At 45.9% G+C, this 25,760-nt stretch overlaps 1 protein-coding gene and 1 long non-coding RNA gene across 2 annotated transcripts; both read left to right on the top strand.

The window, feature by feature from the left end:
* Positions 1-920: 920 nt before the first annotated feature.
* LOC100283229 (Cupredoxin superfamily protein) lies at positions 921-7,120 on the top strand. The gene is made up of 2 exons (NM_001156131.2): positions 921-1,163; positions 6,573-7,120. Exons 1-2 carry the CDS (start codon positions 1,001-1,003, stop codon positions 6,950-6,952), a joined length of 543 nt encoding a protein of 180 aa, NP_001149603.1. The 5' UTR covers positions 921-1,000; the 3' UTR covers positions 6,953-7,120.
* On the top strand, positions 1,170-6,533 carry LOC103633319 (uncharacterized). Its single transcript, XR_556456.2, has 2 exons — positions 1,170-2,198; positions 2,656-6,533. It is a non-coding gene; the product is annotated as an uncharacterized lncRNA (long non-coding RNA).
* Positions 7,121-25,760: the final 18,640 nt, after the last annotated feature.

Below are 25,760 nucleotides of genomic sequence, written 5' to 3'. Positions count from 1 at the left end.
ACTGAGGGCTTTTGTTTGGGAGCTGAATGAATGGAAACCCCTACACAAGACCATCCATATATGGCCTTAGGACATTTGGCTGTTTGTTCCGTTGTGCGGTTGTGCCAAGCGACCTGTATGTATGTGTGATGTGTGTATATGGACTCTCAAGTACTACCTGCTGCGGTTGTGAACTTCATTCTATGAACAGTGCAGATATGGAGTCAGTTAGTCGTCAGTGCCTCACCGCCGACCACACGTATGCACACACGCTAAAAGCGTTGGGAGTTGGGACACCCGGGTGGAAACTGGAAAGCTTCTGTCCCGGCGCTTATGCCGTGTCCGTGTGTACTTTACTCGACGTGGAAAACGCTTCCCGCTTCCGGTCGACGGCGAGAACACTCCGGGGTCCCGCTCGTCGATGGGACTATGGCTAGACAGACGTAGGCTCGTCGCCATGCACATCTTATCAGCTGCGGTTACGGGAGCACCCCGATTCGACTCATACGGCTGCGTACGACACGATCAAGGGGATCAAAAAAAAATCTGGGCGAGTGCTTGGGCCTTGGATGGCGCTTCTGCACCACATGTGCAGATTCGTTCGGATGATGGAGCGAGCAGCCGAGCAGTAGCAACCGCCACCGCCAGGACCCAGGAGTGGTCGCGTGCCGTGGACAGTGACCCGACCCGCGCCGTATCAGGCAGCGCAGACGAGAACGAGACCCTGGTCAGGCCACCGGACCCGAAAGGCGAAAGCACAAGACCACGAGAAAGTCCATAAAACCCGGGCACACCAGGCCAAGCCATACGTATCGAAGGCTGGACGCAGGGGGGCATTTCCGGGAACCTCGCCGCGGGCGGGGCTGGAAAGCCGCGGAGCTTTTGATTTAACCGGCCGGTTGGTCAGCCAGCCAGCCAGCCAGCCACTCAGTACTGCACACTGCCATCGCTCTCCTACGGTACTGCTGCCTACCGCGCGTCTCGTCCCTTCGCTGCCGCTCTATCTATCTCGGCCGGAGCCATGGGCGGCGGTGGCGCGGCGCTGCTGCTGCTGGTGATGTGGGCGGGCGTGGCGTCGGCGGCCGTGTACGAGGTGGGCGGCACGATTGGGTGGACCGTCATGGGCAACCCCGACTACGCCGCCTGGGCCAGCTCCAAGCAGATCGTCATCGGCGACACTGTTGGTGCGTCCCATCCCTCCCCCTGTCCGTCTCGCTCTTCAGTCACTCGCGCTCTCTTCTGTGCGTCGGAGTCGGACGTGGGTGTGTGCTGATCGAGCCGCAATCACTCCTTAAGTTAGATTTCTTTTTTCCTTCATAACTCCGCTAGGAGAACCGAGAACTTTGAACTGGAGGCACTTTCGACTTACCTACCGAAATTCTGGGAAAAATCCCTAGTCGAGAACTGTAGAACCTAGGCCGGAGGGAGGGACCGTATCCATTCCTCCCGGTGTACGAGACTACGAGTGCACAAATCGGTGGTGCACTAGTGGCAGTCGGGCCGGCACGACACATGGTTGTAGCGATATGAAGACCCGTACTGTACAGAGTAATTTCGCTTTCATCCTCTGTCTGAGGCAGCCATGTCCAATATCCGGCTCTCCACTCCACCACCCTCTGACCCTCTCGAGTTGTTTTGTCTGTCAGTCAGTTTCGGGCTTCAGGTAGCGCCAGTACTGCTACTCCCCTACTACCTGCTACTGCTAGAATCCGGACGCCCTAATTCGGAGCGAGAACTCGCGCGCGTCCAGCAGCAAAAGGCCGCGCACCTCCATTTTAATTTGGTGCCTTCGTGTGGTGCGGCACCACCGAACCGATGGCACCCCCATTCGCCGCCGTCCGCGTCGCGCTATCCACAAACCCTTGGCCTTCACCTGTGGCCTCTTTCTCTTTACACGTGAATGGCAAAGCACCCGAAAATGGGTGGCCACGCTACGTGACCTTCGTGCGGCACGGCGAACGGCGAGCAACGAGCGGTGGCTGCCTCTGCCTGGCACGCTACGTGTACCCGTGGCCTCTTTCTCTTTACGCGTGAATGGGAAACCGGGGCGAGGACTCATTTATTACAGCGCCGCGCCGGCCTGTGCGGCGCTTAGCTAATTACTTGCTCCCGTACGGCCGCCGTAGTGGCAGCACATTGCACAAGTAGTACTCCAGTAGCCCTCGCAAATTCTATGCTGCCGCCGGAAGGGGTACCGCCAATGAAATTAATGATCTAAGGTATGTTCGTTTTAATCTCAAACAACGTGGATCTAATAAAATTGATTGAGTTTAAATCTCTAACATCTCAAAATTATTCCTAATTTATTCCAAGGGCACGTACATAGGAATGTTCCGGGAACATCTAGATTATATGACAAATATAATATTTTAGCATAGATGTGCATAATATCTGGCGGTAATCTTTAGGCTTGTTATTAAGCATATTATTAAAGACAAATATAAATTTCTGTATTATTATTTTTTTCAACATTTTTTATCGGTGAAAAAACATCCAAATCTGAATAATACTCGTATCCGAATTTTAAACCAATTATTCTAAAAAGACACAAAATGAATTTGACATTTACTTTTTATTAATCTTAATAAACTCAAGAATATAAATTTACATAACAAATCCTATATCCTATTTATTCATAATCAAAGAAAGAAGATTAAAAATTTAACATCTTAATAGGTATCCGGATTCGTACTGCGACATTGAATACGTCGTCTCTAGGCAGAAATTAGATAAAAAAATTCCAACATCGACGCTGATTAAGGAGGAGAGACACCTGTCATCTTTCGTGAGAAGATGGCTTCGGCAGGTATTATAATGCAAAGAGATGATAAGACAAGCACTATCTGTCTGTTTTGTTCCATGTTCGACACACGATACAATGTAAACATAGAACCCACCACATGATTTATTATTTATATTGTTTGTACGTGTTTTTATTACACACATAGACAATAATTGTTTGTGGGATATAGATGCCTAATTCTTTCCAATAGATATGAAATGGGAAAACCCGCATAAGATCTAATAGATGATCATGTCGAGGATTAGCAGTAATGCAATGAACAAGACCTCAAAGACGATCGTGTCGAGGATTAGCAATAATGCTATTGATGACTGACGTGACGGGGCGTTAGCCGTAAGGAAACAGAGTGTGTGTGTCGGCGGATCGATCGATCTAGGTTCGCGCGCCCTGTGACCACTGACCCACCAGCATATTGTGGGTGGCTGCGGAGCAGGAAGGATGGATGAGTGGCCAGGCTAGCGACCTGCAGGCTTTCGGCTATCCTTTCGCAGGTCATGGAAATATCTCCTGATAAATTATATGCAGCAGCAGCGGCGGCATCCGCTGCCAAAAGTCTAGACACGAAACAGTGGATACCTGTAGGTGCAGCGCTGCCCGGGAGAGCAGCCTTACAGGCACCTCAGGTCCAGGTTGGTATGGTAGGCTCTTGACGCGTTATGGCTTTCCCATGGCGCGGCCGTGCTCGTGTCTGTCTCGGCAGGGAAGTCGCGACGCTTTTCTCGGCGTGACGCACGCCCTCAGCCCCTCACCCAACCGCCAGTGGGGGCACCGGCAGCGCAGCAACGCACAATGCGCCGTGTGATGGCGTTGGCGCTGATGCCACCAGCTGGGGCGCCGGCCGCCGGGCACCACAAGTCCACAACGCGGCAGGACTGCACGGGCTCGGGGCTTTTGCAGACCCAGATCCGGTGGTGGTGGGTCCGCGCGCGCCTGGCTGCCAGCCGGCCACTGCTCACCGGCCATCATCTCCGTGCATGTTCTCAGGGGCGGGTGGCTGCGGCCGCGGGCCCACAATTCACTTACGCGTCTAGTTTGGGAGTCCAAATACCGGAGAGGATCGGAGATGATTGAAGGACTAAAATTCATCCTTATTAAATAAAAGTAAAGAAATGAGGGGATTTGAGCCCCTCCAATCCCCTTCGATTTTGTGGCTCCCAAACTAACCATTAAGCTCATTTCTTGGAAAAAATGAAATTCTCTTGAAAAATGTGGTTCTCAAACTAGTCCTTAGTTTTATTTAACGTAGTCGAAAGATCTCAAATATTTATTCTAGCCTTATTTTAAGCTGCTTTTTGGTCAATTAAATGTGACCGAATCTTTTTACTCTGGCCCTGTTTTAGCCTTATTTTTAGAGTTTCGCCCCTGAATGGCGAATGCACTCCGCCGGAGGAAAAAGGCACTTTTGCCGAACTAATAAAAATGCCTGCTGCTCCGCTGTCCCGGGACTTTTGTCTCTGGCCAGCGCAAAGAGCACATGACCTGCCAGTCACGGTGCAGTCAGTCACGCATACATAGCCAAGCCTTCATCTATACACATACAACTGACTCGCTAGTGGAAGGACAAAAGAATGTGCGCTATGCTCCAGAATTATCTGAGGGGTCAACAAGCTTTTGCCTTCTTTTCTTTCGCATGTTTAGATTGGGTTTTAAAATCTAAGCCGAATAAGAATAATCTCCGCTATTTCTGGGATTCTGTGTCCGTGTGTTAGAATCTATTACAATCACGAAGTGTTCGAATGCAGTTTTAGAATTTTGGGATTTATTTTTATATTCAGATTCTTGGAATCCCTGTGCATCCTAACACATCGAAAGGCTCTCCTGCCTTTGCTGGTTTAGGTTAATCCTCTGCTGCCGGTGCTTTCGAACGACCTTTCTCGTTGGACAAAAACAGTTTTTTTTGGGTCTTTCGCCGGACCCCATCTTAGGAAAGTTGAAGTGTAATGATACTGGAATACAAATGATTTTTGCTTGCGATTTGGTTCATTGATCTAACATTAGTGCACACCACCATGACAGTTTTGAGACACGCAGCAAATAAACACAAAATAAATCCCACACGCATCATACACATGATGAACATAAAGAAAATATTCTTGAGAATTCCTACTTCTACGGTGATCCCTTTAGGTCGTAAACAGAACACTCACGGCTCCTTTTTCACTTGTCTCAACTCCCGTCTACTGCCACAGCCAAGTTAGGGTAAGATTAGGGCATGTTTAGATTGTCTAACAATATTTCGATGGTCTAACAAAAAAATCATAGTCTAATTGATGGGTATAATTTATTAGTTTTTTTGTTTACTACTCCCTCCGTTTCTTTTTATTTGTCGCTGGATAGTGTAAAATTGTACTATTCAGCGACAAATAAAAAGAAACAGAGGGAGTATATGTTTAGCCTATTATTCAATAATGGATTAAACATTAGTTCGATGATCTAAACGTACCAGACCCTTTTTGCGCCGAGGTAATGAACATTAGGATTGCCGGAAATGAACCATGCACGTCCACGCCTGTGTACCAGACCCTTTTTGCGCCGAGGTAAGCTCACCCAGCTGTCTCTTAGGCATTGAGCGGCGTATGCTGGAGCTGCTGGCCACTTCTTTAGTTCTTTGCTTGTTTCCGGTGGAAATGAAAGCGAGATTACCTCGAGTGGCAAGGGCATCATTCATGTCGAGTTGTAGACCGATCGACCAAATAGGAGTAGTTGTCTATACTACTAGCATTTGTCCCTCAATTGAGGTGAGGATAACCCCATCCAGAAAAAAAGGTTTCTATGATTGTCAATACTCAATATGGACGACACAGCATAGCTCCAGTGTCACGCTTGCAATGTGGATGCCAGACTGGGTGGGGGTCCATGAGCTGTAAAGCTGCATGGTGATCACTGCTCTTATCTTTTCATCCACTAGACAGCAGAGATTGCCACTCGAGTCAAATTTGCTCCTTTTTTTTACCTGTTTATTCTTCGGCTGCACTGAATTCTGCCTTTGTTGGACCAAGGTGAATCGTCTGTCCACCATATCCACACGTTTAGTAAAAGTAGCAGCTGAGGGCAGATAAAAGTTCTGGTTTGCTGGTATGGATGCAGATGGCCATTGCTGTGTGGAATTTCCATGAACAATGCAGATAACTAGATAGTGTGGAGTCGTAACACTTTCATCAAAAGGCGATCAGTATCAGATCCAATCTGATTGCGATTGACTGGGTTAGTAGGATCGGTACTGATACGAGTTATGTTTGTTAAATAGTTCATTATGCTTTAATCCTCAGCAACCAAAGGTTTGTCCTTGAGAATATTGGCGTTTCTTATGTTTGTAATAGGGCATTAGCACGATGGGGTGCATAGACGAGATTGGTCATCTAAGCTCAGCAATTTAGTGACTTTGTCAAATTCATGGTACCATCATGCTGGTGTCAGATCTATATCTGTTTCAAACATATATAGCACTGGCCTCTTCATTCAGATTTCAAGCTGGCAGACTTATTGGCAATGTGGGACATCTTACTGTTCAGTGCTTACTACTGGTTCTGTTCATCAGCTGGCTACGTGTGGGGATGCATGGAACATGGATAGAATGGTCCACATCACTTTAGTGCCTGTGTTTTATGTTTGTTTTAGTTTTATCCAAGTAACAACCTTTTGTAAAACTGGCAGTTATTCGCCTCCTCAATTTTATGGTACTCCTATATAGCAATGCTCATGCTGTTTATAGTTCATAAAGAAAGAATGAAACTAGTGACTGTATTATTCATGTCTGACGACTTGTGACCTTGTTCACGCATGGGTGCAGTGTTCACGTATAACAAGCAGTTCCACAACGTGCTGGCGGTGAGCAAGGCGGACTACAAGAACTGCATCGCCACCAAGCCGACGGCCACCTGGTCCACGGGGAACGATTCCGTCGTCCTCAACACCACGGGCCACCACTACTTCCTCTGCGGCTACCCGGGCCACTGCGCTGCCGGCCAGAAGGTGGACATCCGCGTCGCCTCCTCTGCTGCCCCTTCCGCCGCACCGTCGCCGACCCCCTCCGGCTCCAAGCCCTCCGGCGGCGCCACGGCCGCGCCGTCGCCGCACCCTAACGCCGCGCCGAAGGCCCTCTCCGCCAGCTCCGTAGCCGCGGCTGTCGCCACGTCCCTGCTCTCCCTGGCCGCGGCCGTGCTGGCATGATCACTTGATCAGGATCGTGTAGTGCTGGCCAGGGGACGGCGCCTTTGTGAATTGTGAGAGCTCGTACTGTGTCTGTGTGACTGTCTCTGTGGCCGTATGAGCATTTAGCCCTGGATCTGTGTTTGTTACTCTGTCTTGCTGACTTTGCTTCGGGAACATCGATTATCTCATCTGCCTTCTCCATGCGGTGGTGACTGGCGACTGCAAGCAGCGCCATCGGTAAAGCCTTGCAGGCGCACTACGTGAAGCCTCGCTGCTGCATAGTGATGAAAACAGAAACGGTAATTTTCGGATGCCGGAAATTGATTTTCGAAGTTTTACTGAAATTTAGATCTACACAGAAACGGTTACCGAAAATATGGAAACAGAATCGGTACAAAAACTTAGAAATGAAAACGGTTTTGGTCTCTTTCGACCGTTTTCGTAAATTACCGCTTTTATTCGGTATTTTACCATCGCTAATAAATTCGGTGTTTTTCAGAAAACATATTAAATCTGAATTGATCATTATAAATTCATAATAAATTCACCTTAACTTAGAAAAATATGAAACTAATTTTATTATTTTTTCTAAAATCAAGATCTATCTAATGGTATATAGTTTAGAATTGTTTGAAACTTTGAAAAATCTTATTTATATTTTCTTACCTGTTATTACTCTTGATACATATATTCATAATTTGCACGAGAATTTAAAAAGTACCAAGAAGACACTAATTATATTGACTATACCAAGTAGTAGGAGTACAAATAGAATGTAAGTGTCATACACATCTTGATTCTACTTTATTTAAATACATAATAATGATTTTATTGTTTTATGACTTCTTAGTTTATATATTTATTGTGATCTCCTACCTTATATATTATTACTAATTTTATATAAATGTATGACTTGCGTGAATTTTTGAAGTCAATTGAGGTACATGTTACAGTTTTTACCGATCGAATTTTTAGATTCCGATCGTAACCGATGTAATTTTCGTACCGAGCTTTCGTTTTCTATGCTTCCGAATTACTGATGTCGTTTTCGTTTTCGGAGTTACCGTTTTCGATCTCGTTTCCGAGGAAAAATATGAAAACGGAAATGTTTTTGTGTTTACCGATCGTTTTCACCCCTACTGCTACAGTATATAGTGTCGTCTTTTTTCTTCTTCTTTTTTGCTTTTTGACCCTTTCCTAAAGATTTTCACAGCTACGCAATTTCTGATTTGAATTCAGAAAACGAACCTTTTACCCCGGCTTCATTATTATTGACGTCAATATCACATGTCTCGACGCCAACATAAATGACGTCGAGATCTTGATCTAGTAAGTCGAGATGGCGCCTATGTGGTAGGAGATCTGCGTCGTGGTTATTGGCGCCAACCTACCTTCCAAGAAACGGACGCTCGGTTCATCTCTCTATGAGTGGTGCATAATGGTTATAATATTTGAACCATCACTCTATGAGTGGTTCATAATGGTTATAATATTTGTACGATACATTTATGTAGCACTTATATGATTTACTACAAAATCACATGATACGATGTTTATATAAGATACAAGCACTCGCACGACTAGCAAGCCTTGAAACCATACCGCATAAGCACATTGAAGCGCCCAGATCCTTTGGGACTCAAATGTGATACAATTACTAGTCCCTGGAGGCTAGTAACCACATTCCTTACTTCAAATAGTACATAGTTTCGGATAAAGGTTATTACAATACTAAGTATAAGCTCTAGCGAGCCTAGAAAACAAAGTACAGTGGAAGATCATCTAGCCCAAGCCACAGGCAGACTGGGTGCAGACACAGCCCCCCTTCTAGTCGAACATAGCGGAAAAGAAGTCTTCAGCTGCTGAAAAACATAAATAAATCTGGGTGAATACACTAGTTATTCTGCAAGCCCATCCCGCTCGTAAAGAGAGAGTGACCTATACAGTACATGCTTGATATGGTGGAGTTGAAGTCACTCATCTTTTTCAGAGAAAGGCAATACTTTGATGGTTTACCCTAGAGAGAGAAGTAGAACATTTTCACACTCAACCACCATTGAGCTTCCCGCTCCCGTGGCATTGTTTTTATTTCCAAAAACACCCACACACATCCCTGTTTACGGAGATAAAAAATACTAATTGTCATACCACACCAGACTCATCCATACCAGTGGACACAGACTATTCGAATAGGTTTCAAACTCTGCGCAGAGGGGTACACTTTACCACTAGTCCGGCTCTGCGGTATCATGGCCAATGAGACCCGAATCCGGATCTCTTTCCTTCCTTGCACGTCCTTAACTTAACGGTTATACCAGAAGGAGTCAGGCCACCGCCATGTCCAAACCGAACAAACCATTCCCCCTCCTTATCCTCCCGGTGCTCCCTAGCCATCATAACCCTGGGGTTTGGACCATACAAGTTCAGATTGAGTAACTGCCCATACAGTCTCAAGTGGTTGTACTTGTCATGAGTACAGGTAGTGAAGGATGACAAACCGGTCCTTATATGAGGGGACAATCCTTCTGCTCACACCTAACTCGGGTGAGCCAACACCTGAGGCCCTCCCCTAAACCAGGGAGTCCCTGACTATCCCACTCAAAAGGTGATAAGGGTGAGTACCCTTCATCATACACTTTTGAAAACATTTTCCGTTTTAGAAAAACCCCATTTTCCTCAACCCACATTTTGTCCTCAAAAGATATTCTTTAATGCAGGCCATCTCTCGACTCACAATGCAAAGAACCCAACCCTTATTCCCGGCTTAGGTAGTGGTAGAAAGAATAGGTAATTTATGCATCAAGGGAAGAATGGACTTGCCTTCGTCGAAGTTCTCTTGGCACGAAAGGTCTATTTCCGAGAGGTCAGCTCATGCCCTTCTTCCGGAGCTACGATTTCTGGAGGATCGGATCCCTCTTCGCCTAGCAAAAACAAGCAATGAGCATTACATCAACCATGGTGGCTTAGTGAAGTGTGCCAAGTTTTAAATATTATTGTTTTGTGTTACATAAAATATTTGGGCTATTTTTAGTGCATAAAATATCAATATATATACACATATGTGAAATTAGGAAAAGAAAATAGGAAAAAGAAAAGGAAAAGGGTTTTTCTGGTTAACTGGGCCCGGGGGGATTCGGCTCAGCGAGCGCGCTCGCGCGCGCGGCCACACGGGCGGGCAGCCCAACTCGACCTGCCAGCGAGAGCGACACGGGGACGACACCGTGGGCGTGGGCCCACGTACCAGCGAGGGAGGGGAAACGACATTAGGGGTGTGTGACGGGGGGTTCCGCTGGAAGGAAAACCGTTCGCCGGAGCTCGACGGTGGTTCTCCGCCGGTGATCCGGTCCCGGGTGGTTGGGGAGGTGGCGAAGCACGGGTTGGGGTAGGGGTCATGGTGGAGGGGTCAATTTATCCGGTGGGGGCTTGGAACAGTCGGTTCGCGGCGAGGTGGTGGGCGCCCTCGGCGGTGAGGTCGCCGGTGTGGCCTACAGGCGTGATAGGTGAAGGGGAAGGGTGTGTCATGTTCGTGGTGAAGTGGCGGAGCTCATGAGCTATAATAATTTGACTTGAAACCATCAGAGAGAGAGGAGGGAGAAGCTCATCGGAGAGGAAGACGACGGCGGCGCTGGCTCGATTGAGCTCGGGAAAGGGGGAGAGAGGTGGCTGAGGCTGGTGTGAAGAAAGGTGGAGCTCGGGCGGTCCATTTTATAGGCGCCCGTGGAGGAAGCGGCTAAAGGCCAGCTGGTGTCGGCGAGGGACACCGGGGCGGCGATGAGGGCGCACAGCGCCGAGGACGAGACCGCTCGGGCAGGCTGCCGTGAAGGGGTGCGAGCACAGTGAACTGAGGGGGCGGAGCGGTGCCTAACTTCACTGCACAGGAGTAATGGCGAGGAGACGTGGCGTGGTGGTGGCCGGCGGCGATCGCGCCGATAGCCGATCACGGGCGAGAGAGAGAGAGAGAGAGAGCTGACGGGCGGGGCCTGCCTGCCAGAGAGAGGGCGGTCGCGAGGGAGAAAGGACGGGCGGACTGATGGGTGGGGTCAGGCTGACAGCGAGAGGAGAGGCACGACGCGAGTGCGGGCGGGCGTGAGGGAGATGGGCCGCGTGGGCCGGGCGGGGGAAACGCGGCGCGCGGGAGAGACGGAGAGGGTTGGGCCGGATTCAGCCCAGCCGAGGGGGGAGAAGATTTATTTTTTTCTTTTTCTTTTTCTTTTTCTATTTCTCTCCTATTTCTATTTCCTTGATCCCTTTTTTCTTTTAAACAATAAGTCTCCTAATTTCCTAGGTGCCAAAAATAAATTACTCTATGTGAAGTGCTACAAGAAGTCATGGTGTATGCATATGATTGATAAAATGCTTCATGGGGGTCTTAGGAGATAATCAGGGGGTTAGGAGTTTTAGGGTTCTAACCTCGGAAATTGAAATTGGGATGTTACAAACCTACCCCACTTAAAAGAATCTTGCCCTCGAGATTCAGACTGGGTTCGAGAAAAGGTAAGGGTATTCCTTCCTCAAAGAGTCCTCACTCTCCCACGTGGCCTCCTCTTCTCCTTATCTGCTCCACTGGACCTTATAGAGCCTTACTTATGAGTTTCAGGTTTTTCGGATGGCTGAATCGAGAATCTTCACTGGCTTTTCTCGGTATTGCAGATCCTTCTGAATCTGAATTATCTCTTCTGCGATGTGACTCTCTGGTACTTTCAAGCATTTGCAGAGTTGAGATACATGAAACACATTGTGGATATCTGACATGGACTCTGGTAATTGAAGGCGGTAGGCTGCGGGCCCTATTCTGCCGATGATAGAATAGGGGCCGAGGAATTGCGGAGCTAGCTTCCCTTTAACTTGGAATCTTTTGACTCCGCGCATTGGGGAGACCTTGAGGTAGACAAAATCTCCTTCCTTGAAACTGAGTTCTCTCCTTCTGTTGTCTGCGTAACTCTTTTGCCGCCTCTAAGCTTCGAGTAGTCTTTTGCGGATTAGGGAGACTTTCTCTTCTGCCTCCTTAATGAAAGCAACCCCCTCCTTGTCCTTTTCCCTACGTTGGACCACGTCAGAGGGGCCTGACACTTCCTTCCATACAAGGCTTCAAAAGGTGACATCTTGATGCTGGTCTGGTAGCTATTGTTATATGAAAACTCTGCATACGGCAAACTGGACTCCTAGTCCCTGGTGAAGGTCAACACACAAGCTCTCAACAAATCCTCGAGGTCTTTGTTGACTCTTTCTGTCTGTCTGTCTGATTGGGGGTGATAGGCGGTGCTTAGGGGTGGGCACTTTTTTACCATAAACCGAAAACCGAACCGAACCGTCCCGAACCGAACCGAACCGTACTCGATGTAGTACCAAAGCTTGAATGAAGAAGAGCAAGAGAGATTTGGAGATGAAGCGCAAAAACTGCAGCTCTCAAACTCACTCGAAGATTTCTCTCCAAAGATTTGAAATGGGAGAGGCAAGAGATGTGTGAGAGAGAGTGGGAGGTGTTCTTCAAGTTAGAAATGGAGTTTGGGTCATGCTCTAGTGTGGGGAGAGAGGTAGGAGTGAGTATATATAGGTGGGGCTTCAAAACTAGCCATTGGACTGATTTTGGCAGTGGAGGACCAGTTGAACCGCCCCTAGGACTGGTTCAACCGCCTGGGGCAGGCTGACAGTCAGTCTGCCAGTGCAGGTCAGACTACAAAAACAGGTCCTTACACCGGTTGAACCGCCCCCAGGGTCGGTTCAACCGCATGGGGGTCAGACTAGCAGTCAGTCTGCCATCCAGGAGGTCAGACCGGTCAGGTGACCCTGACACCGGTTGAACCTCCCCTAGGGCCGGTTCAACTGGTTTTGACCAGTGAGGTCCAAGAAAAAACCCCGATTGAACTTTCCTTGGACCCCGGTTGAACCTCTCTGGACCCCGGTTGAAATTGCCCTGGACCCCGGTTGAACCTGCCTAGACCCCAGTTGAAGTTGAAGTTCAACTGGAGTTGAGAAAGCTCAACACAGCTGATGTTCAGCTCAGCTGCAGCTGAAGAAGCTCAACTCAGCTGAAGTTAAGCTCAGCTGAAAAGCTCATCTACAGCTGAAGAAGTTCAACTGCTTTTCAATAAGAACACTCTAGGTTTCTCAAACCTAACCACGGTCAACCATAAAATTTTAAAGAGATTTTTGGTTTTCAAAAAAATAGCTTTTGAATATAGAGGCTTGAGCTTTGGCAAACACCAACATTCGTTTTGGATTCCCCTTTATAGTACGACGATTCCTATACTCAAATTAAATAAAATTAATTAAGTAAACTCCTTGAGTAATTGGCGTCTCGTGTGTGATTTCTCCATGGTGTTGCTTCATAAGGATCACAAACATCTTTGTCTCACCTTTTGAAGCAAACACAACTCAAACCCTGTGACTTGTACCATATCACCATATATGAGTTCAAATCATGGCTTCAAGTCGCCGTACTGATGCATCAACATGTTATAACTCTTCATAGCTGATTAGTTCATCGACTTAGTGCAAGTACTCTCTTCTTCACCTTAGCCATGGTACCTCGGTCCACAAGCCGTCGCTTGGCCTTCATGAAAGGGAATTAGACTTACACCTAGTTCCTAAATAATTTTGGTGGTTGAATTGCCCAACACAAATAATTGGACTAACTAGTTTGCTCTAGTGTATAAGTTTTACAGGTGCCAAAGGTTCACAACAAGCCAATTAAAAAGACCAATATTGGGTTCAAAATAGAGAGCTAAAGGCATCCCGAAAGGCTCCCTGGTCTGGCGCACCGGATTGTCCGGTGTGCCACCGGACAGTGTCCCGTGCACCAGGGGACCTCGCGCTGAACTCCTCAGCCTCGGGAATTTTCAGAGCCGGCGCGCTATAATTCACCGGACTGTCCGGTGTACACCGGACAGTGTCCGGTGCTCCAAGAGGATGCGGCTCTGGAACTTGGCAGCCTCGGGAATTCGCAACCGCTGCTCCGCTATAATTCACTGGACATGTTCGGTGTACACCGGACTATCCGGTGTGACATCGAAGCAACGGCTACTTCGCGCCAACGGTCGCCTGCAACAGCAATTAATACGCGCCAGTACTCGCAGACGTCAGACACGCCCATACTGGCGCACCGGACACTCTACAGTACATGTCCGGTGCGCCACCGGACATCCAGGCGGGCCCAGAAGTCAGAGCTCCAACGGTCAAAACCCAACGGCTTTGGTGACGTGGCTGGCGCACCGGACATGTCCGGTGTGCACCGGACTGTCCGGTGCACCATACGACAGTCAGCCCCACCAAACGGCTAGTTTGGTGGTTGGGGCTATAAATACCCCCAACCACCCACCATTCATAGTATCCAAGTTTTCCACTTCTCAACAACTTACAAGAGCTAGACATTCAATTCTAGACACACCAAAGAGATCAAATCCTCTCCAATTCCACTCAAGGCTTTAGTGATTAGCGAGAGAGATTTGTCGTGTTCTTTTGAGCTCTTGCGCTTGGATTGCTTCTTTTCTTTCTCACTTGTTCTTGTGATCAAAACTCCATTGTAATCAAGGCAAGAGGCACCAATTGTGTGGTGGCCCTTGCGGGGAAGTTTTGTTCCCGGTTTTGATTTGAGAAGAGAAGCTCGCTCGGTCCGAGGGACCGTTTGAGAGAGGGTAATGGTTGAAAGAGACCCGGCCTTTGTGGCCTCCTCAACGGGGAGTAGGTTTGCGAGAACCGAACCTCGGTAAAACAAATCCACGTGTCACACTCTTCATTTGCTTGCGATTTGTTTTGCGCCCTCTCTCTCGGACTCGTTATTATTTCTAACGCTAACCCGGCTTGTAGTTGTGATTAATTTTGTAAATTTCAGTTTCGCCCTATTCACCCCCCTCTAGGCGACTATCAATTGGTATCAGAGCCCGGTGCTTCATTAGAGCCTAACCGCTCGAAGTGATGTCGGAAGATCACGCCAAGAAGGAGATGGAGACCGGCGAAAAGCCCACTACAAGCCACAGGAGCACTTCATCGGAAGAGTCCCGCACCAAGAGGAAGGAGAAGAAGAAGGACTCCTCCAAAGGGAAGGAGAAGAGATCTTCTTCACACCACAAAGAGAAGAAGGAGAAATCCTCTTCCCACAAGCTGCATCGGAGTGGGGACAAGAAAAAGAGGATGAGGAAGGTGGTCTACTACGAGACCGATTCTTCATCGGCATCCACCTCCGGCTCCGACGCGGCGTCCGTCACTTCTAAACGCCAAGAGCGTAAGAAGTATAGTAAGATCCCCCTACGCTACCCTCGCATTTCTAAACATACACCTTTACTTTCCGTCCCATTAGGCAAACCACCAACTTTTGATGGTGAAGATTACGCTAGGTGGAGTGATTTAATGCGATTTCATCTAACCTCACTCCACAAAAGTATATGGGATGTTGTTGAGTTTGGTGCACAGGTACCATCCGTAGGGGATGAAAACTATGATGAGGATGAAGTAGCCCAAATCGAGCACTTCAACTCCCAAGCCACAACCATACTCCTCGCCTCTCTAAGTAGAGAGGAATATAACAAGGTGCAAGGGTTGAAGAATGCAAAGGAGATTTGGGATCTACTCAAGACCGTGCACGAGGGTGATGAACTCACCAAGATCACCAAGCGGGAAACAATCGAGGGGGAGCTCGGTCGCTTCCGTCTTCGCCAAGGGGAGGAGCCACAAGATATGTACAACCGGCTCAAAACCTTGGTGAACCAAGTGCGCAACCTCGGGAGCAAGAAATGGGATGACCACGAGGTGGTTAAGGTTATTCTTAGATCACTCATCTTCCTTAACCCCACTCAAGTTCAATTAATTCGTGGTAATCCTAGATACACACTAATGACTCCCGAGGAAGTTATCGGAAATTTTGTGAGCTTTGAATGTATGATCAAGGGCTCAAAGAAGATCAACGAGCTTGATGATCCCTCCACATCCGAATCACAACCGGTGGCATTCAAGGCGACAGAGGAGAAGAAGGAGGAGTCTACACCAAGTAGACAACCAATCGATGCTTCAAAGCTCGACAACGAGGAGATGGGTTTAATCATCAAAAGCTTTCGCCAAATCCTCAAGCAACGGAAGGGGAAGGATTGCTACAAGTGTGGTAAGCCCGATCACTTTGTTGCTAAATGTCCTTTATCAAGTGACAGTGACAGGGATAACGACAAGAAGGGCAAGAGGAGAGAAAAGAAGAGGTACCACAAGAAGAGGGGCGGCGATGCCCACGTGTGCCGCGAGTGGGACTCCGATGAGAGCTCCACCGACTCCTCCGACGACGAGGACGCCGCCAACATCGCCGTCACCAAGGGACTCCTCTTCCCCAACGTCGGCCACAAGTGCCTCATGGCAAAGGACGGCAAGAAAAAGAAGGTTAAATCTAAATCCTCCACTAGATATGAGTCCTCTAGTGATGATAATGCTAATGATGAGGAAGATAATTTGTGTACCCTTTTTGCCAACCTTAACATGGAACAAAAGGAAAAACTAAATGAGCTAATTAGTGCCATCCATGAGAAGGATGATCTCTTGGACTCCCAAGAGGACTTCCTAATCAAGGAAAATAAAAAGCATGTTAAGGTTAAGAATGCTTATGCTCTAGAGGTAGAAAAATGTGAGAAATTAACTAGTGAGCTAAGCACATGCCATGACACTATTGCCAACCTTAGAAATGAAAATGCTAATTTGTTGGCTAAAGTTGATTCTCATGTTTGTAATGTTTCAACTTCCAATCCTAGAGATAATAATGATGATTTACTTGCTAGGATTGAAGAATTGAATATTTCTCTTGCTAGCCTTAGAAATGAAAATGAAAAATTGCTTGCTAAGGCTAAAAATTTTGATGTTTGCAATGTTACTATTTCTAACCTTAGAAGTGAAAACAATATATTACATGCTAAGGTTGTAGAATTAAAATCTTGCAAACCCTCTACATCTACCGTTGAGCACACTTCTATCTGTACTAGATGTAGAGATATTGATGTTAATGCTATTCATGATCACATGACTTTAATTAAACAACAAAATGATCATATAGAAAAATTAGATGCTAAAATTGCCGAGCATAACTTAGAAAATGAAAATTTTAAATTTGCTAGAAGTATGCTCTATAGTGGGAGACGCCCTGGCATTAAGGATGGCATCGGCTTCCAAAGGGGAGACAATGCCAAAATTAGTGCACCTCCTAAGAAATTGTCAAACTTTGTTAAGGGCAAGGCTCCCATGCCTCAGGATAACGAGGGTTACATTTTATACCCTTCCGGTTATCCCGAGAGCAAAATTAGGAGAATTCATTCTAGGAAGTCTCACTCTGGCCCTAATCATGCATTTATGTATAAGGGTGAGACATCTAGCTCTAGGCAACCAACCCGTGCTAAGTTGCCTAAGAAGAAAACTCCTAGTGCATCAAACGAACATAGCTTTTCATTTAAAACTTTTGATGCATCATATGTTTTGACTAACAAATCCGGCAAGGTCGTTGCCAAGTATGTTGGGGGCAAACACAAGAGCTCCAAAACTTGTGTTTAGGTTCCCAAAGTTCTTGTTTCTAATGCTAAAGGACCCAAAACCGTTTGGGTACCTAAAGTCAAGAACTAAACTTGTTTTGTAGGTTTATGCATCCAGGGGCTCAAGTTGGATCATCGATAGCGGGTGCACAAACCACATGACTGGGGAGAAGAGAATGTTCTCCTCCTACGAGAAAAACCAAGATCCCCAACGAGCTATCACTTTCGGGGATGGAAATCAAGGTTTGGTCAAAGGATTGGGTAAAATTGCTATATCACCTGACCATTCTATTTCCAATGTTTTTCTTGTAGATTCATTAGATTACAACTTGCTTTCTGTATCTCAATTATGCAAAATGGGCTACAACTGTCTCTTTACTGATGTAGGTGTCACTGTCTTTAGAAGAAGTGATGATTCAATAGCATTTAAGGGTGTGTTAGAGGGTCAACTATACTTAGTAGATTTTGATAGAGCTGAACTCGACACATGCTTAATTGCTAAGACTAACATGGGTTGGCTCTGGCACCGCCGACTAGCCCATGTTGGGATGAAGAATCTTCATAAGCTTCTAAAGGGAGAGCACATTTTAGGACTAACCAATGTTCATTTTGAGAAAGACAGGGTTTGTAGCGCATGCCAAGCAGGAAAGCAAGTTGGTGCCCATCATCCACACAAGAACATCATGACGACCGACAGGCCGCTTGAGCTACTCCACATGGATCTATTGAGCCTGATTGCTTACATAAGCATCGGCGGGAGTAAGTATTGTCTTGTAATAGTGGATGATTATTCTCGCTTCACTTGGGTATTCTTTTTGCAGGAAAAATCTCAAACCCAAGAAACCTTAAAAGGATTCTTGAGACGGGCTCAAAATGAGTTCGGCTTAAGAATCAAGAAAATTAGAAGCGACAACGGGACGGAGTTCAAGAACTCACAAATTGAAGGCTTTCTTGAGGAGGAGGGGATCAAGCATGAGTTCTCTTCTCCCTACACACCACAACAAAATGGTGTAGTGGAGAGGAAGAATAGAACTCTATTGGACATGGCAAGAACCATGCTTGATGAGTACAAGACTTCGGATCGGTTTTGGGCCGAGGCGGTCAACACCGCCTGCTACGCCATCAACCGGTTGTATCTACACTGAATCCTCAAGAAGACATCCTATGAACTCCTAACCGGTAAAAAGCCCAATATTTCATATTTTAGAGTTTTTGGTAGCAAATGCTTTATTCTTATCAAAAGAGGTAGAAAATCTAAATTTGCTCCTAAAACTGTAGAAGGCTTTTTACTAGGATATGATTCAAACACAAGGGCATATAGAGTCTTTAACAAGTCCTCCGGACAAGTTGAAGTTTCTTGTGACGTTGTGTTTGATGAGACTAACGGCTCTCAAGTAGAGCAAGTTGATCTTGATGAGATAGGTAATGAAGAGGCTCCATGCATCGCGCTAAGGAACATGTCCATTAGGGATGTGTGTCCTAAGGAATCCGAAGAGCCTCCAAATGCACAAGATCAACCATCCTCCTCCACGCAAGCATCTCCACCAACTCAAAATGAGGATGAGGCTTAAAATGATGAAGAAGAAGATCAAAGAGATGAGCCACCTCAAGATGACGGCAATGATCAAGGGGGAGATGCAAATGATCAAGACAAGGAGGATAAAGAACCAAGACCGCCACACCCAAGAGTCCACCAAGCAATCCAACGAGATCACCCCGTCGACACCATCCTCGGCGACATTCATAAGGGGGTAACTACTAGATCTTGTGTTGCACATTTTTGTGAGCATTACTCCTTTGTTTCCTCTATTGAGCCACACAGGGTAGAGGAAGCACTCCAAGATTCGGATTGGGTGATGGTGATGCAAGAGGAGCTCAACAACTTCACTAGGAATGAGGTATGGCAGTTAGTTCCACGTCCTAATCAAAATGTTGTAGGAACCAAATGGGTCTTCCGCAACAAGCAAGGCGAGCATGGTGTGGTGACAAGGAACAAAGCCCGACTTGTGGCCAAGGGATACTCCCAAGTCGAAGGTTTGGATTTCGGTGAAACCTATGCACCCGTAGCTAGGCTTGAGTCAATTCATATATTATTAGCCTATGCTACTTACCATGGCTTTAAGCTTTATCAAATGGACGTGAAAAGTGCCTTCCTTAATGGACCAATCAAGGAAGAGGTCTATGTTGAGCAACCTCCCGGCTTTGAAGACAGTGAGTACCCTAACCATGTTTATAGGCTCTCTAAGGCGCTTTATGGGCTCAAGCAAGCCCCAAGAGCATGGTATGAATGCCTAAGAGATTTCCTTATAGCTAATGGCTTCAAAGTCGGCAAGGCCGATCCTACTTTATTCACTAAAACTCTTGACAATGATTTGTTTGTATGCCGAATTTATGTTGATGATATTATATTTGGGTCTACTAACGAATCCACATGTGAAGAATTTAGTAGGATCATGACACAAAAATTCGAGATGTCGATGATGGGGGAGTTGCAGTATTTTCTAGGATTCCAAGTCAAGCAACTCCAAGAAGGCACCTTCATTAGCCAAACGAAGTATACTCAAGACATTCTGACCAAGTTTGGAATGAAGGATGCTAAACCCATCAAAACACCCATGGAACCAATGGGCATCTCGACCTTGACACGGGAGGTAAATCCGTCGATCAAAAGGTATACCGGTCGATGATAGGTTATTTACTCTATTTATGTGCATCTCGACCGGACATTATGCTTTCCGTTTGCATGTGTGCAAGATTCCAATCCGACCCTAAGGAATCTCACCTTACGGTCGTAAAACGAATCTTGAGATATTTGGCTTATACTCCTAAGTTTGGGCTTTGGTACCCTCGCGGATCCACATTTGATTTGATTGGTTATTCGGATGCCGACTGGGCGGGGTGTAAGATTAATAGAAAGAGCACATCGGGGACTTGCCAGTTTTTGGGAAGGTCCTTGGTGTCTTGGGCTTCAAAGAAGCAAAATTCGGTCGCTCTTTCTACCGCCAAAGCCGAGTACATTGCCGCAGGCCATTGTTGCGCGCAATTGCTTTGGATGAGGCAAACCCTGCGGGACTATGGTTACAAATTAACCAAAGTTCCTCTTCTATGTGATAATGAGAGTGCAATCAAAATGGCGGATAATCCCGTCGAGCATAGCCGCACTAAACACAGTCATTCGGTATCACTTTTTAAGGGATCACCAACAAAAAGGAGATATCGAGATTTCTTACATTAATACTAAAGATCAATTAGCCGATATCTTTACCAAGCCACTTGATGAACAATCTTTTAACAAACTTAGGCATGAGCTAAATATTCTTGATTCTAGGAACTTCTTTTGCTAATTTGCACACATAGCTAATTTATATACCTTTGATCATGACTCTTTTATATGCTATGACTAATGTGTTTTCAAGTATATTTCAAACCAAGTCATAGGTGTATTGAAAGGAATTTGGAGTCTTCGGCGAAGACAAAGGCTTCCACTCCGCAACTCATCCTTCGCCGTCGCTCCGCGCATCTCTCCATCTTTTGGGGGAGAGTCAAAAGCAAAAGGACTCCGCCCTTGGTATAATCTTCACTCATTTATTTCTGACCAAAGGGGGAGAGAATAATTCTAAGGGCTCTAATGATTCCGTTTTTGGCGATTCATGCCAAAGGGGGAGAGAGTATGAGCCCAAAGCAAAAGGACTGCACCACCACCTATTTTAAAATTGGAGATTTTCAATTGGTAAATTTCAAATTGGTATCTTATTGTGTTAAAAAGGGGGAGAAAGTAGTATTTCAAAAATGATATATCAAAACCCTCTTGAACACTAAGAGGAGGATCTCATTTAGGGGGAGTTTTGTTTAGTCAAAGGAAAAGCATTTGAAACAGGGGGAGAAAATTTCAAATCTTGAAAATGCTTCGTAAAAATCTTATTCATTTACCTTTGACTATTTGCAAAAGAACTTTGAAAAGGATTTACAAAAGAATTTGCTAAAACAAAATCTGTGATGCAAGCGTGGTCCAAAATATTAAAAATGAAGAAACAATCCATGCACATCTTGTAAGTATTTATATTGGCTCAATTCCAAGCAATCTTTGCACTTACATTATGCAAACTAGTTCAATTATGCACTTGTATATTTGCTTTGGTTTGTGTTGGCATCAATCACCAAAAAGGGGGAGATTGAAAGGGAATTAGACTTACACCTAGTTCCTAAATAATTTTGGTGGTTGAATTGCCCAACATAAATAATTGGGCTAACTAGTTTGCTCTAGTGTATAAGTTTTACAGGTGCCAAAGGTTCACAACAAGCCAATTAAAAAGACCAATATTGGGTTCAAAATAGAGAGCTAAAGGCATCCCGAAAGGCTCCCTGGTCTGGCGCACCGGACTGTCCGGTGTGCCACCGGACAGTGTTCGGTGCACCAGGGGACCTCGCGCTGAACTCCTCAGCCTCGGGAATTTTTAGAGCCGGCACGCTATAATTCACCGGACTGTCCGGTGTACACCGGACAGTGTCCGGTGCTCCAAGAGGATGCGGCTCTGGAACTTGGCAGCCTCGGGAATTCGCAACCGCTGCTCCGCTATAATTCACTGGACATGTCCGGTGTACACCGGACTGTCCGGTGTGACATCGAAGCAACGACTACTTCGCGCCAACGGTCGCCTGCAACAACAATTAATACGCGCCAGTACTCGCAGACGTCAGACACGCCCATACTGGCGCACCGGACACTCTACAGTACATGTCCGGTGCGCCACCGGACATCCAGGCGGGCCCAGAAGTCAGAGCTCCAACGGTCGGAACCCAACGGCTTTGGTGACGTGGCTGGCGCACCGGACATGTCCGGTGTGCACCGGACATGTCTGGTGTGCACCGGACTGTCTGGTGCACCATACGACAGTCAGCCCCACCAAACGGCTAGTTTGGTGGTTGGGGCTATAAATACCCCCAACCACCCACCATTCATAGTATCCAAGTTTTCCACTTCTCAACCACTTACAAGAGCTAGACATTCAATTCTAGACACACCAAAGAGATCAAATCCTCTCCAATTCCACTCAAGGCTTTAGTGATTAGCGAGAGAGATTTGCCGTGTTCTTTTGAGCTCTTGCGCTTGGATTGCTTCTTTTCTTTCTCACTTGTTCTTGTGATCAAAACTCCATTGTAATCAAGGCAAGAGGCACCAATTGTGTGGTGGCCCTTGCGGGGAAGTTTTGTTCCCGGTTTTGATTTGAGAAGAGAAGCTCGCTCGGTCCGAGGGACCATTTGAGAGAGGGTAAGGGTTGAAAGAGACCCGGCCTTTGTGGCCTCCTCAACGGGGAGTAGGTTTGCGAGAACCGAACCTCGATAAAACAAATCCGCGTGTCACACTCTTCATTTGCTTGCGATTTGTTTTGCGCCCTCTCTCTCGGACTCGTTATTATTTCTAACGCTAACCCGGCTTGTAGTTGTGATTAATTTTGTAAATTTCAGTTTCGCCCTATTCACCCCCCCTCTAGGCGACTATCACTTCACCTTCGCTTAGTTCCTCGAAGCCCTTTCCTTGCCATCTTCACCCTATCAAGCCATTCTTGAGTCACATCATATTGAGCATCAATTGAGAGAATCATTTCTTCAATATTGTGAACCTTGCTTGAATGTCTTCTAGATATAACTGTTAAGATCAATCAAGCTCTAGTTTGATTCTCATAGAAGCATATATGGACTGATAGTAATATGGTCAAGCCAATTCACGATTCCTCATATCTTATTTACTTTGGCTTGACCAATCCTCTTAATCACTTCATCCTCTATTCTGATCATATGTATGTAGTGATTTCTCAGGTCTTGTCCATATATTCAAACCAATATAGAGATCATATTATATCCATTTGCATTGTCTCATTGGTTATTTAACCTCGTGTTGAATCTTTGTTCACTGATCATTATACACTATTCAAGTTGTTCATCATACTGAATTTCATGTTCAACACTTAGCAAACTCGTTAGACCTTTAAATGTGTTGTTATCTAAATCACCAAAACTCACAAAAGGGATGAATGCACTTTCAATACCTTATTCATAAGATTCATGAAAAAAGCAGGTGTGTTGGTTAGTCCAAAGGGCATTACTATGAACTTATACTGTCTGTACCAGTGACAAACGTCGTCTTCTGAACGTCTGCTTCCTTGATTCTCAGCTGGTGATATCTTGACATTAGATCTATCTTAGAGAAATACTTGGACCCTGAAGCCGGTCGAAGAGGTCATCAATCCGAGGTAGTGGGTACTTGTTTTTTATTGTTACTTCATTTAAGGATCGGTAGTCAATGCACATTCTCATGCTTCCATCCTTCTTGGTGACGAATAAGACTGGTGCTCCCTAAGGAGATGGACTGGGACGAATGTACCCTTTCTGTTGAAGTTCTGTGATCTGGAGCTTTAGTTCTGCCAATTCTGTGGGAGCCATGCGATATGGTCTCTTTGCGATTGGTGCGGTGCCTGGGATTAGATCAATGTAGAATTCTACCTCCCTTTCTGGCGACATTCCTGGCAATTCTTCTGGGAACACATCCATGAATTCTTCGACCACAGATATGCTTTCTGTTGCTAGGCTAAACACCATTGGATCTTGGGTTGGTGGTCGAGCCTTACACGAAACTGACTTTCCTTGGTGGTCAGTGAGAAGAATGGTCTTATCTGTGCAACTTATGACGCCATTATGCCTGGTTAACCAATCCACCCCTAAGATCACATCAATTCCGTGGGATGGCAAGACGGCTAAGTCTGCTAAGAACACTACCCCACTTAAAAGGCTAAGTTTTTTTTCTCTCCCATTGGTACAAGTAAATATGAGTGAAGATTATACCAATCGAAGAGTGATGTGGAGTGACGACGAAGGGTAAATGATACCGATAGAGTGGAGTGGAAGCCTTGTCTTCGCCGAGTACTCCATTTCCCTTTCAATCTACGACTTAGCATAAAAATACACTTGAAAACACATTAGTCGTAGATATAAAAGAGATATGATCAAAGGTATATAAATGAGCTATGTGTGCAATGTTTCAATCGAAATTCCGGGATTCAAGAATGTTTAGCTCATTCCTAAGTTTGGTAAAGGTTTTTTCATCTAATGGTTTGGTAAAGATATCGGGTAGTTGTTCTTTGGTGCTAACATAAGCAATCTCGATATCCCCCCTTTGTTGGTGATCCCTCAAAAAGTGATACCGAATGTCTATGTGCTTAGTGCGGCTGTGTTCAACGGGATTATCCGCTATGTGGATTGCACTCTCATTGTCACATAGGAGAGGGACTTTGCTCAATTTGTAGCCATAGTCCCTGAGGGTTTGCCCCATCCAAAGTAATTGTGCGCAACAATGGCTTGCGACAATGTACTCGGCTTCGGCGGTAGAAAGAGCTACTGAGTTTTGTTTCTTTGAAGCCCAAGACACCAGGGATCTTCCCAAAAACTGACAAGTCCCTGATGTGCTATTAATATCAATTTTACACCCTGCCCAATCGACATCTGAATATCCTATTAAATCAAAGGTGGATCCCTTGGGGTACCAAATACCAAACATAGGTGTATAAACTAAATATCTCATGATTCTTTTCACGACCCTAAGATGAACTTCCTTAGGATCAGCTTGGAACCTTGCACACATGCATACGGAAAGTATTATATCCGGTCGAGATGCACATAAATAGAGTAAAGATCCTATCATCGACCGGTATACCTTTTGATCTACGGATTTACCTCCCGTGTCGAGGTCGAGATGCCCATTAGTTCCCATGGGTGTCTTGATGGGCTTAGCATCCTTCATTCCAAACTTGTTGAGTATGTCTTGAATATACTTGGTTTGGCTAATGAAGGTGCCCTCTTGGAGTTGCTTGACTTGAAATCCTAGGAAATACTTCAACTCTCCCATCATAGACATCTCGAATTTCTGTATCATGATCCTACTAAATTCTTCACAAGTAGATTTGTTAGTAGACCCAAATATGATATCATCAACATAAATTTGGCATACAAACAAATCTTTTACAATAGTTTTAGTAAAGAGTGTGGGATCGGCTTTTTCGACTTTGAAGCCATTAGTGATAAGGAAATCTCTTCGGCATTCATACCATGCTCTTGGGGCTTGCTTGAGCCCATAAAGCGCCTTAGAGAGTTTATAATCATGATTATGGTACTCACTATCTTCAAAGCCGAGAGGTTGCTCAACATAGACTTCTTCCTTGATTGGTCCATTGAGGAAGGCACTTTTCACGTCCATTTGATAAAGCTTAAAGCCATGGTAAGTAGCATAGGCAAGTAATATACGAATTGACTCAAGCCTAGCTACGGGTGCATAGGTTTCA

Source organism: Zea mays, chromosome 7 (assembly GCF_902167145.1).
Source record: "Zea mays cultivar B73 chromosome 7, Zm-B73-REFERENCE-NAM-5.0, whole genome shotgun sequence".
NCBI lineage: Eukaryota > Viridiplantae > Streptophyta > Magnoliopsida > Poales > Poaceae > Zea > Zea mays.
Note: the sequence above shows the minus strand (reverse complement) of the source record. Positions and strands in the feature narration are given on the sequence as shown.

Coding starts and splice junctions, on each gene's coding strand:
- LOC100283229 (NM_001156131.2), top strand. CDS start 1,001: ATGGGCGGCGGTGGCGCGGCGCTGCTGCTGCTGGTGATGTGGGCGGGC. Junction 1,164..6,572: donor CGTCATCGGCGACACTGTTG/GTGCGTCCCATC, acceptor GCATGGGTGCAG/TGTTCACGTATAACAAGCAG.